The 12767-nt window shown below is 56.5% G+C and overlaps 3 protein-coding genes across 3 annotated transcripts; all 3 read right to left on the minus strand.

The window, feature by feature from the left end:
* Nucleotides 1-210: 210 nt before the first annotated feature.
* Nucleotides 211-1125, minus strand: BCV69DRAFT_240173 (hypothetical protein; the record flags this gene model as incomplete). Its single annotated transcript, XM_025489993.1, has 1 exon — nt 211-1125. A coding segment is annotated over one exon (915 nt), but the record flags the coding sequence as incomplete, so codon positions are not given.
* An 842-nt stretch (nt 1126-1967) lies between these two features.
* BCV69DRAFT_243328 (acetyl-CoA synthetase-like protein) lies at nt 1968-5505 on the minus strand (the record flags this gene model as incomplete). The annotated part of the gene is made up of 2 exons (XM_025490063.1): nt 1968-5122; nt 5214-5505. The coding sequence occupies 2 exons, from the start codon at nt 5503-5505 to the stop codon at nt 1968-1970; spliced, it is 3447 nt and encodes a 1148-aa protein (XP_025350617.1).
* A 457-nt stretch (nt 5506-5962) lies between these two features.
* On the minus strand, nt 5963-11918 carry BCV69DRAFT_295795 (hypothetical protein; the record flags this gene model as incomplete). The annotated part of the gene is made up of 7 exons (XM_025493928.1): nt 5963-8040; nt 8140-8484; nt 9426-10253; nt 10323-10639; nt 10720-11093; nt 11156-11511; nt 11582-11918. 7 exons carry the CDS (start codon nt 11916-11918, stop codon nt 5963-5965), a joined length of 4635 nt encoding a protein of 1544 aa, XP_025350618.1.
* Between the last annotated feature and the right edge of the window lie 849 nt (nt 11919-12767).

Consider the following 12767-nt stretch of genomic DNA (forward strand, 5'->3'; position numbering starts at 1 on the left):
TGAATACGGATCTGTGTGTCTATGAATCTATGTACAATGAGCGGGCGTGTCGAAGTGGCTGCTTGGGAATGATTTGTTTCAGTTGCGAGGGGGAGTCTCGGCTCCCTTGGCGTAATGGTCGTGGTGGACGTCGTCCATTTCAAGGTCTCTGCCTTCTGGCGAGTAAGGATTGAGCTCGCGCAACACGGTCTTGATGGATTCGGACGGCACAACTCTGTCCAGATATTTCTTCGGCCAGACCACAAGGAAGAAGGCCACCACGATCAGAAGAGGCAGGGCGTCCAAGAGAAATGTGTAGATCTCTGTGTTGTATAGATGAGATCGGACGCCCAAAGCCATTTCCGCGGTCCTAAAGGCGCATCGTAGAAGGATACAGATGCCTACGGCGTGTAAAGTGACGAAGAGGACACTACCGGGGTTGCGCTTGACGAAGGCTCGCTTGAACGAGTAGCTCTCTGGGTCGACCAGATAGAGTTTGCAGTGAGAGTGGATCATGATAAGTGCAAAGAGGAAGAAACTGGCCATCTGAGCGGCGGCTCCCGCCAAGTAGATGTGTGAGCCCGTGAGGACTGTATCGTAGTCGTCACTAGTCTGCAGGGAGGCTCCAACGGCTTGAACGACGAAGGTGACGATATCTGACATGACGAAGATGAACGTATAGAGGCGAGGCGGCAAGATCGCGAAAGGCGAACGTTGACTCAAAGGTGGCTGACGTGTGTCAGTTGGCTCGAGTGAAACGTTGCGCGAGTGTCCGTTGTCTGCTGGTGTACTGCATAGAGGCTCCATTCCGGGCTTGGTCACCGCGCCTCCGTCCATTGCCGTAACGGCGACGAGTAGCCTACCCCCGACGATATATGCGAATCCGAGGAAGCATGCCGGTGGCAGCACGACGAAGAGATATTGCGGAATAAAGATGGCCTTATCGCCTTGATTCGCTGGACTACGCAGCACGATACGTAGAGCAAATCCAAGCGCGGAGAAGAAGGTTCCGGTGGGAAGACAGATTGCCCACCAGGCGCGGTGTCTGATGGTAAGGTAAGCAGCGATCACCGTGAACGCAGCATAGAAGGAGCAGATGATGGTGTTTCCCGCCAGACTAGGAACGTAGGCCAGGGCTGAATCGGGCTGAAGGGTAATAGAGGCTGCAGAACTACCCGAAGTCAGGACAGCGAACGCAGCTGCTGTCACTAGGACGATGTGGTGTGATGAGGCCGTCATGATGGGTGGCAGGGATGGCTGAAGGATTGACACAAGAGAGCTAGAGCGAGAGGCCCGCACTGGGCTGCCAAGATCTTTATACCATCGGCATCCAGCAACCAACAGGGTAGTCATCGCCAATGCACAACGCCCAGTCGGAACAAAGAATTCTTTGCAAGCTGCAAGCTAGATGCAACGTTCCCGTCGGGGACTTTACGAAGGGGAAGAAAGTCGTGCAGTCGTCTACTGGCCGTCTGCGCTCGGCCCCTCAGCCTCGGCCTTCAAGAGCTTTAATCTCCGCGGCGTTAGTGCGGATAAGCTCAGCTCCGCGGAGAAGGCCCTCCACGTGTCTGGCCTCCGACGGAGCTGAGGCTTTCCGCGGACCTGTGATCGGCAAAAAGCCGGATCAGCTGGACCGAGCGCTGATCACGAGCATATTGACTGACCTTCTCAGAAATTTTGCTGCCCTCCAGTCAGCCTAAAAGCTTCTGCGACAGCCCGTGCTTACCACTGCAGAAGATGAGCTGCGTTTCACGCTTCAGCATCGGAGCTAGGGCGATCTGACGGGGACTATTTGCTTCCAGACTCGGCAAGAGCAGTCAATGACAAGCCTATCTCCTGACAGCTGTCGCAAGGTGAAGTTCGCAAACAGCCGCGTGGGACGATCGCCCCGTGTTCAGCTGTAATTGCTTCGAGTAGCGCGCAGTCCTCGCAAGAATAGTACCGCTATCCGGCGTTTTCGGAGCCAGAGTGTTATCGCATTTCACAGTCTAGAGAAAACCATCTTGTCCCCATACGTCTACGGTCTTCTGTACAATGTGGCGATCGAGCGCCTTACAATCGTGACTCAGCGTCTTCGAAAATCGTCGCGTTTTGATAGTCTCGATCGTGGGCTCCAGGCCGCTCGCACCGCCTCGCGGTGTCAGCTTGCTCCAGATTCCCTCAAGGAGCGTCCTACCACGGACGACAGAGCTCCCTTTCCGCTCGATTTCCACCAGCCAGTCCCTCAGCGGCACTTCATCAAAGGTCAGCCCCTTGTATTGGTCATCGCCACGCTGCAACCAATCCAGAAAGTCTGCCCAGGTCGGGACGTCTTCGCTGCGCATTGCGTCGACAGGCAGAAGGACATGATATATCGCAGGTTCTTGTGAGCCAGCAGGGTGCAGCGCAATCTCAGTGAGGGTCCGAGCGGCTAAGTCGACCGGCAGCCAGTCTACCGCCTGCTCGATCTCAGGTAGCTTGCCGATCTCCTTGGCCGTGCGCACCATCAAAGGCCATGCTTCGCTCTCGTTCCATACGCCGTGCACGGAATCTGAGGCGAGCTGTCCTATCCGAGCGATCGAGATGGACATGCCTCTCTCGGAACCCGAGCTTGCTGAAAGCCGCGAGCAGATACCTTCCGCGACCCACTTGGACTGCGAATAGCCAACGACACCTGCATCAGTCGGATCGCTCGAGGGCTTTTCGTGTATCTGTTTGGACTTCTGTGCCAATACCGATGCGATGGAGGAACAAAAGACGAAAGACTCGACGCCGGTCTCAAGCGAAAAGCTGAGCAGATTGGCTAGACCGACAATGTTGTCCGCCTCGAAAGACTTGAGAGATAATGCAAAATTGACTGACCAGGCCGCGTGTACGACTCTGAGCGCACTGGCTGAGGCAACATTCGACCAGAAGCTCGTCCGTATTTTGTCACAGCTGGACCCTTGATTCTTGGGAATACCAAGCTCTGCGGTATCGCTGAGATCAGCTGCAAAGCAGGCTACCTGGTCCCACTTCTTGTCCATCTCTTCATTCAGCCGGCGAGTGGAGACTGACTCTTTCACTCGTTGCAGAGCCGCAGAATCCGACGAGGCTCTGACCAAGCAGAGAACCTTGTCGACCTCCCCTGATGAGAGAAGCGTCAGGAGCAAATGAGACCCAAGAGCTCCGGTTGCGCCAGACAGGACAGCAACGCGGGGGCCGTTGGTCTTCGGTCGTGGCTTGAAGGCTGGTAGCGCCTTCGCGTACTTGTCAACCATGTCTCGCATCTCTTCGGTCACAGACCGATGGGCTGTACGTCCTCCAAAGCTGAAGCCCTCTAGAAATTCAGCGAGCTCATTGACAGTAGGGTGTTCATAGATATTCCTAGTGTCGAGTCGCCTCCTATGCTCATTGCCGTCGAGACCAAGGTCAAGATGCTGATGCACTGCAGCCTTGATGCGGACCGAGGATATAGAGTCCATGCCCGCCTTGTAGAAGTCCAGATCTGGCTTGATCTCGCCGCCTTCGCATCCCAAGATCTCCCCGACCATCTTAGCGAGAAAGTCACGCAGCTCATCACCCTGCAAACTCTCTCTGCTCGGAAAGCCCTCGATCTCACCCTCTTCGAAGCGCGCATAGGTCTCGTCGAAAAGCGGGGAAAGTTGGCGGTAGGCATGGCCTCGTTGCAGAGTCCCCTTCGAGCTACGCGGTATAGACGCGGCGAGACTCTCATCTGCTACATGGATTAGTCCCGTTGTCAGACGGGCGTGACTTGGGAGGGACTTGTTGATTCCGTCCATGTGGGGTCGGAGCGCTTGCAGGTAATCGTACTTCTCGCCGGGGGACAGATCACCAGAGCGATTTGTGCCTTTTGCTGGGATTACCACCGCACCCACTAACGCTCTGTTCGAACCGAACACCACCGAGTCTTGTACCAGCTCGCTCTGCTTCAGCCTGCTCTCGATGAGGCCAGCTGCGAATTTCTTTCCATTGAGCAACACGAGCGTATCATCGACTCTTGTGGCGTACTTGTACCAGTTGTCGTGTTCTTCGTGTCTCGAATACAAGTCCTCGGTGGAGAAGGCCTGATCGGCTGCGTTGGAAAGGAGTTTGGTGGGCCATTTGCCTGTGACAACTAGCTCAAATAGACCCTGGTTGTCCTTATCCTCTTTGAAGTCTAGCAAAGAGCGGGTCACAGCGTCCTCCACCCGCAACCAGCTCCACTCCTTGTCGTTCTCGAAGTCGCGGTACGAGCTCATAAGAAATCCGCATTCGGACGAGCCAAGCCGAGAGACAAGGGGTATCCCGTTGTGAACCAGATGATCTCCCACACTTGCCGGTAGGGGAGCTCCCCCGGTCGAGACAAACTCCATGCTGGCGAGATACTCGAGGCCTGCAGAGTCCTTGGAAAGCATCTCTAAGATGAACGGCACTGAGAGAAAGTACTTGACCGGCGCACGCGTCTTGTGAGCGCAAGCTTTATGGCCGGCGAGGATAGCTCCTACGCTCAGTGTATTGCTACTGGACCCGACGAGCGGGTGAAAAAAGAGAGACGAGCCTGCCTGTAAGGCCCGAAGAAAGTCGGACATTCCGCCGTGGTAAAGCGGGGTAGTGGTGTACGCGCCAAGATCTGTCCCGTAGGCCATGGCAGTACTGAAGGACCAGAAGCGATTGATGTGATAGATGGGCTTGGGAAGTCCGGTGGAGCCCGAGGAGTGGAAGATGATCAGAACCGAGTCAGGTCCGGGAGTGAAGAGGGATTGTACGGGACGGTCTTCCGCTGATGATGTTGGGCCTGCTACGAGGTCGTGGGTATCTTGAAGGTCGATGATTTGCGGCGCTCGCTGCTTCCCCTCTTCGAAAAGCTGCTTCACCTCAGCTGCGATGCTTTTCTGACTGTCATGTACGAGGACGGCGCAAGCACCGGTCTTCTCGATGAGATTCTTTGTCCCTTCCTTCGTGGTGCCCACTGCAATAGGCAACAGCGCAAAGCCGAGGGACCATATCGCCAGGGTGTATACGAAGAAGTCGAGTCCAGATGGACAGATTATGGCGACGGTCGGTGTTGGTATGAGGGGCGCAAGGGCTGGATCGGCAGGCGAGATCTTCGAAGAGGCAGCTTCGAGCTGTGGCCGGAGGGTCGAAGCTATACGGCAAGCGATTCCAGGGAGCTGACCGTATGCTGTGGAAGATGCGACAAGCAGTAGTTTGTGGGATGAAGAACGACGTGAGCATAGGTCCTGTGTCTCTCCCTTGGCGGCGTTCATGCTCACTCAGACTAGTACAGCCCCAATTCCCACCATCTTCTCCTGTCTCCTCATGCAGCTCAGCGAACCCAGCCGCAACTTGGTCCTTCAGCTCGTGGTTCGCTCTATGCAGAAAGAGGTCCCATACAGAGTCGTAGCGCTTCTTTTCTGGTGCTTCTGGCTCGGGCAGGGAGAGCGCTTGCGGGATGTTGAGGGTGAGGTAGGGAGTGGTGGACGCGGCGGAAGTGGAGGAGGAGGAGGCGCTCGAGCTGAGAGCTTGTGAGGGAGCAGAGCTGCCATCGGGCTGCGGCGCGACCATCACAGAGGCTGACAAGCAAAACAGGTAAAGAATCAGGAGGAAAGGCGAAAGGAGAGACGATGGTAGGGAATGCAAAGCTTGGTACGGGTAGCAGGGAGGAGGACTTTCTCACTTCCGGCACATCTTTGCAAAGGTGGCCCCTGCTCACACCTGGACTTCAAACTCCGCCCATCTTGTCTTGCGTAAGCTCTCCACCGCCGGCCATGGCAAAGGCTCGATCGCTGGAAGGGAGGACAACTGCGGGTCATCACACGCAGAATCGTGGGAAACATGTATGCTGTACGTCGCAACGCAGTCGGAATATACAAAATGCGTCGGGATAGATTGAAAGGAAAGTGTAGATGGGCATCCCGCCCTGCTGAATTTGACCGCACAGACCGGTATGAGGTCAAGTCCGGACTCGACTGCCTGGTCCCACATCGTCGAGAATTCAAGGGATGAAGAGGCATCGGACACACTACCTGCGTCTCTCCCTTGATCCGCCCACGGGGCTGTTCCTCGAGGGTGAAGAACGAGCCCCTCCAGCAGGCGTGTATCCCAAAGAAGCCCCCACAAGACCGTGCGAGAAGACGTGCCCGTTGATGACGTACTGTGCACCACTATCTGCTGTCGCTGGGACTGCTGCAGTACCACTGCTATCTGTAGCAGCATGGCCGTTACCATTGGCTTCACCTCCGGACACGCCTTGCCCATCAAAGTCCATAGTGTAGCTCTCGTCTCCGTCCTCGTCCACTTTCGCACGCAAGCTCTCTACAAAGCTGCTATTCTGCACCGTTTCCGCCTCCGCACGCAGTCGCGCACGACGCTTCCGCCAGTCCCAGTCTCTTCCTGCAGCCGCAGTAGAAGGGATGTACCGCTCGAACCAGAAGTCCGACTCGGCATCGGCATCGGCAGGGGCGTCTCCCGCCTCGCCAGGCTCATCGCTGCGATTCACCCCTTGAGATGAGGGAGAAGGGGACAGCACTGACTTGCCGAGTCGACCCGATTGGTGCTGGTTACCATTAGAGCTGCGTCGTCGCGGCGTCGTCGATCCTGATCCGGAACCTCGGGGAGTGTCTGCCCCACGAGAGCCGCTTGCGCTCACTTCGTAGCCATGCTCATCTTTAGGACTAGGCGAGAAGTAAGAAGAGTAGCCCAGCTCGCCACCATCGCCGGTGCCGTCTCCTTCTTCCTCGCCCATTGCGCGAAGGCGAAGCTCTTCTCGCCGCCTCCTGATAGACTCCCTCCTCTTGACGCTCCCAGTGGGGCTAGTCAAGGTCGCCTTTCTCGTGCTACCGGCACTAGTGGTCAGCAATCTCTTCTTGGCTGCGTCCTTTTCGCGTTTCTTCTCTACTCTTTCCCGGGCCCTCTCGTGAATGGTCACATAGGGTGCCCAGTCAGGTTCTGTCAACTTGATTGCTCTCAAAGTCTTGAGCTTTTGGTCAGATAATTGAAGAGGCTGAGAGCCCACGACGAGAGTCGACGATCTCCATGCTTCTATGTTTGAGCCAGTCGGAGCACGTTGTGCCGCCCGAGTGGTAGACATCGGAGATGTCTGTCCTGTTGCTGCGAGTTCGTTGACGTCTTGCTTGGCAGTACTGCGACTGCCGTTCCTCGACATCTTTGCACTTGCCTCCTCCTCGACAAGACGGTCAGTCCAGACTTGACTCTTCTTCCTCAAGATGCTTGGTGGAGCATCGGTTCTATCGCCACCTACAACTCGCGGCTTGATAGCCTGAACGACTCCGTTGAGCTTGTGATAGGAAGAGTTGCGTTCTGGGATAGGCTCGGGCGCGTCTGGCGGTAGAGGCGATGGGGAGCGCTTCACTCGCATGGGTGGTCGGTTCTTGGTCGCGTTCTTCAGAGGTGACGGGGCCCGAAGGACTGTGTTTGAAGCCATCAAGTGGCTCGATTGGCCTTGACCGTCGGCCGCTGGAGAGGGGACTCGCTGAGCATTAGCCGGGGCGTCCGGTTCCAGTGCGATTCTGGACAATCGTGGACTGGTGCCGCCCTCATCTGCTGTGTCCGAATCTTTTGCCAGTATGGCCGCGACTTCGTCTTCCAATGGTGTCGAATCGCTATTGATGACCCTGACACCCACTTTCTTCCTGCGTCTCTTCAAGACGGCGAGTGCTGCTGCCTGACTTGGCGAGGAGCTCCTCTGAGCGGAAGAGGAAGACGTTGGCGATAGCAAGTCAAGCTCCACGGGCATGTGGCATAGACTAGAGCTGGGATCGGAAGATGTGATCCTGATAATACTGGACCTCTTGTCGGCTCGCTTGGAAGCAGAGCCTACTGCAAAGTGTCTTGACGCCCGACCGGCAGGAGATTGACTGCTCCTGCCAAGGGGAGAGGTCGAGCGCCTCAGGGCAGCCAAGGGTCTGTCATGAAGCTCGTCGTCTGTGCCGTCTTCCGATGTGTACGATGAGTCATCGCCTGACGTAGACGTCTCTGTCTGGCTGAGGGCAGACATCACCGAAGGCTTCCCATTGTATGCAACAGACATAGACCTTCGGTTCCTCGCCGATAAGAGGGTGAGCGAGAAGATCAAAAGCGCTGGAAACGAGGGATGGATGAGTGGTAAGGTATTCGAATATACTCCTGATCAGAAAGCAAACGCCGAAGCGAATCTGTCTAGTCAGAATCCCAACTCACCTAGCCCAACAACAATTCCCCTGAGCAAGGCACCCTCTACAGTCCCATTGCTCAGAAGGAAGACCTGATGCTCAAAGGTAGTCCAGCCTTGGACGGCGGCTGGGTACCATTTCTCCACGACCTTGACATATCCTGCCTCTCTTCTACGCGCAGTACTCAAGACATCGGAAGAATGAGCGCCTGCAGCCCGGGCCAAGCTGAGTGTGGCTGCTAGATATTTACGAGCTTCAAGCTCGAGCGTTTGGGCCGAAGGCAAGCGGGAGGAGACCGCATCAAGACTAGCCAGCAGAGATGCTGACACGTATGACGCAGTGGGCGCAACTTGGGACTGCAGTCGCTCCAGCGCTGATCGAACAGAGAGTATGACGGGATCCACCCGAGGGTGTGATATGGAGGCAAGAGGGCCTTCCATGAAGCACTAGCTGAGAGCAGATGAGAGCAGAGGAGTTGAAACGAATGTCTTGGCGGCTTGAATGGCATCTAGGCCACCGAGAGACCCATATCGGGATACGGATGCGAGATGGCGCAGGATGGCGACTTGCGATGGCTCCTTGTGAGCGTGACGGTGGTCTTGCAATGCCGCTGCCGGGGGGCGGCGGAAGGACGGATGAGACGCGGGTAGGCCAGCTTGGCAGCAGAGGACGATCGGCTCTCAGCCAGGGCGTCTGCACAGACACGAGGCTGCCGTGAAAGCACACGCTGCGGTGTTGTGAGTGCTATCAGAGCGTCTGGCAGGAAGGAGAGGAGGAAGGGTAGGACGACGACCGAGGTAGGATGTTGCTCCCCCGCTCTGCCCGACCCGCACACACACACACGCGCTGCTGCCGAACGAAGGAAGGGTGTATGCCGGCGGAGTTACAAAAGCGGGGCATCAATCTCTCCGCGGCGCTCGAGGCCGAGGCCGGCGATTTGCCCACGCGCAACCGTCGAGGCAAGGCCCAGCCCAGCTACTCTATCACGTCCGTACGGCCAAGCACACTCTGCACACTGTGCTTCTACGCACATAGATGTTCACAATGTGCGACGACTTGTCATCTCGGGCCCTCACACAGGTGCCGCAGCCTCCGAAGACATTCCTACACACTTGACACGGCCATCTCCTCACGGGTCAAAGCTCGAGCCTTTGCCTGTCTCGCAGGAACGAAGGGACGCACTCGTCTGCGCCGAACCTCGCATATACTCGACATCGTAAGCGGCCCCTAGGCTAGACTTCGACTGAGCTCGACTCAGACAGCTGGCTCCGAGCGGATCGTGATAATCATCATCCCGAGCTCTTTGATGCTCACATGCATACATCTCGAAGGGACTAACCGGTGAGCCAGCCTTGCGGATATGGGCAGCTTCGGGGGATCGCAGACCGTTTGACGGGTATGGTCGGGGAGATGAGGCGTCCAGTGCTTGCGTGATCCGTCTCGGCGTGTCGGCAACTACCTGGCGCTTGTCGAGGCGGATCGAGCTTGGCCTTCGCGGAGGTGGGGTAAGCCCACGCCTCAGATCCTCTACGACTCGATACTGAAGCGTTTCGTTACTGCCAACGCTGCCCGATCTGCCTCGATTGTCGCCGAGACTCCGAGGGGTTATCACAGCTCGGCCAGCCTCATGCAGCTCTTCCGGACCCCTTTGGCCCTCATGGACGTCAAGGATGATTGAGTCATCTTGCCATACGCTTCGTTCAGCAGAGGTCATCCCAAGCAGACCTCGGCGACCCCATTTGCCTTTCTTGACCGGTGCACTTGGTCTGGCGTCCTTCGGTGTAGGTATTGTGGCGGTCTCGCCAGCGAATGACACTCTGGGCTTGCCGTCCGAACCTTCGGTGCCGACGATGATCGAGTCATCCATTTGCAGATGGCCCTTTGGCACACTCAGGGAGTGTCTTGCAGATTTTCCCCGACCAGAGAAGGGTGCCGAGAGACCTAGTCTGGCCGACATTCGCTTCCTTGTGGCATGCAGCGCTTGGTCACTACGTTTGCTGTCCTGCTGAAGACCCGAGCCCTTCCCCACGGTATCCTCTTGAGTACCACGCCGGCTGCGATAGGCAAGAGGACTACCTCGAGCAGCGGCAACGACGATGTCGGTCAAGAATTCGAACGTACGTGCAGTGATTGCAAGGAAAACTGGTGGGATGTGACGACGGGGAGATCAATAACGCCGGCTTTCGATAATCTCTGATCGGTCGCACTCACTGGCGCCCCCGAAAATGCAAGCGGTCCATGCTGCTACGAGATTGGCTATCATGTACACCATATCGAAGTAGTGGAGTCGGATCGACCTGCGAAGCTCGAGTGCTATGCCCAAAGCTATGACGGAAAAGCCAGCGGCGGCAGCGGAGATACAGCCGACCTGGATGCCAATCAGCAGTACGACACGCTTCATCGTCTCATACTTTGCGTTGCGACTCGATCTGGCCCGACGGGAGCTGCTGCTACGCGACTGTGAGTTTGTCCTCTTCTCTATCGCTTTCAGTCCTTTGATGTTTGGCCAGAAAAAGGCCCTGTGTGTGCTAAAGCGGCAAATGTCAGAGACAGAAACGACTCGTCAGTACTTCGCAGGAGGATCTCCTCAGAGTGCCTTGCTACAAACCCTGGAACTTTTCCAGTCTCGATCAAGGCAATTTCGTCGTTCGCGACCGGGGCGACGTTGGCTTCGCGTTCTGCAGACTTGGCACTGTTGATCATTGCCCGCCTCAAGTACGTCACTTCGCGACGAAGTTGTAGAAGAAGAGTTCCTCCTGTGATAGCGTAGAAAGCGGTGAAGGCCACCGCCGAAGCAACCCAAGCCCAGAAGACATGCTCCATGGATCCTATGGCAGAGTCTGCTGACATCCATACAGCCAGCGCTTGGTTCCTCAAAGGGTCAGTGACTCGCAAAGATGTTCTGGGATCTCGCGAAGATCCAGCCGCCGCGATCAGTGAGGCTAGCTCGTCATCTAGGGCTTGCCATTTATCCACGGCAACCTGCGCAAGAACATGAATGTTCAGCTTCACAGCGACCTCGAGCATACCTCGCTGCTACTTACTTTCCATCGTATTGATGCCAGTGCAGTCAAGGCGCAGATAGGCAATGCCTGCAGCAATGGCACAGCAACCATGATCACATTAAGCGCAGGGGCAGTCAGTCCCCTGAAGGGGGAGGGGAACAGCTTCGAAGTATTCTCCGGGGGAGCCGTATCTAGCGCACTTCCTCCGGGCTGCAGAGGGGACGCGAAGAAGGTACCCCATCCCGCGAACCACGCGCCTTGGATCAACGGCAGCCAAGTCAAGCCCAGCCAAGCGCAAAGTCGGACGGGAGAGGCCTGACCGTGTACCACCCTAAGCTGGTCGATGATGTAAGCGATCCATACAGAGCCAAAGACAAGTTCTAGAGCCATGAATGCTGGGGCAGAGAACGACTGCATCAGCTTCGGAATCGGCGGTTGCGACGACAACTGTGTGTCCGTACTCACAAGTGACGGCATTCGGTATGAGCAAAACACCATCTCTCCTCTCCTGCTTGCGGAATATCCAGAAGCTCATCTCGCTCCATCGCCTCCAGATGATAGCGCACGCCAGAAAGATCAAGAGCGACTTGATTGCCATCGCTGCCTCCATCTGCCCTATCCAGGCCTTAGAGACGGGGATGCGAAAGGGCTGCGAGATGTGTGCCCGCAGTAGCTCGATGGGCGGGCGACCATTGCTGTCATCATGCTCGTGCTCTACCAAGGAGATAGCCGAGAGCCAATTGAAATCAGGAAGGGAAGTGTTGAAGTAGCGCCAGTCCGGCGAGATGAAGCCGTTTGGCATGGCGAGGAGAGCGGTGACGTAAGGACTGTATAGTCAGGAAGACAAAAGTGTTCTACGAGGTGCTCGGAACAAGACCATCACTAGGTCACTGGGAAGATACTCGAAGAGGTTATGGGGGTACTAGATTCTCTATGTGACGCTCTTCGCGTATCCCCAGACGGCACAGAAGTTCCAGACATCCTAGTCAGGCACGCAACCAATGCTCCGCGGTTATGTGTACCTGATACGGGCAATTAGTAGGCGTACCTGGGCAACCCACACGAGCGTACATGAGGAACCACTTGCAACAAACGGGATAGTCTGCAAGGAGGCTGCAGATGCTCGGCAATACAGTGGTTTAGGGGTTTCGAAGTCTGGCCCCCCCTTCGCTCCTGCATACGAGAACACAGATACAACCACCAGCTGTCGTAGTGCGTCCTCAACTGTGCGTCTCGTTCAGGCTCCCTCACCCTTCACTCGTTGACCGCCGAACAAGAAAAGCACTTCGGCAGAGAATTGCCGCCAGGCTTCCACCACTTCTTCTTCTTCTGCTGCTTGCTCGTCCTCAGCGCCGGGCTAGAAGGCTGCTCCAGTGGACTTTGTGGTGGTGTAAACCATTCTGGGCTGGCTATATTGGAATCGGGCGAAGAAGCGTCTGCAAGAGTCTGTCGGTCCATTGGCTGCTGTGCCTGAAAGGGCTCCACCTGTACACTGCTTTGCGCACGCTCCCCCGCTCGTCGCGACTTAGCTTGAATGCGCCTGTTGTCCCACCTAAGAAGGGCGCCCAAGGCGGGATGAATCCCACTTGCCACTCCCTCGGGGTTGTATTGGGGTCGCGGTCTGCGTCTGAAGCTCGGGAGGCCTCTGAAC

Source organism: Pseudomicrostroma glucosiphilum (assembly GCF_003144135.1).
Source record: "Pseudomicrostroma glucosiphilum strain MCA 4718 unplaced genomic scaffold BCV69scaffold_1, whole genome shotgun sequence".
Classification (NCBI taxonomy): domain Eukaryota; kingdom Fungi; phylum Basidiomycota; class Exobasidiomycetes; order Microstromatales; family Microstromataceae; genus Microstroma; species Microstroma glucosiphilum.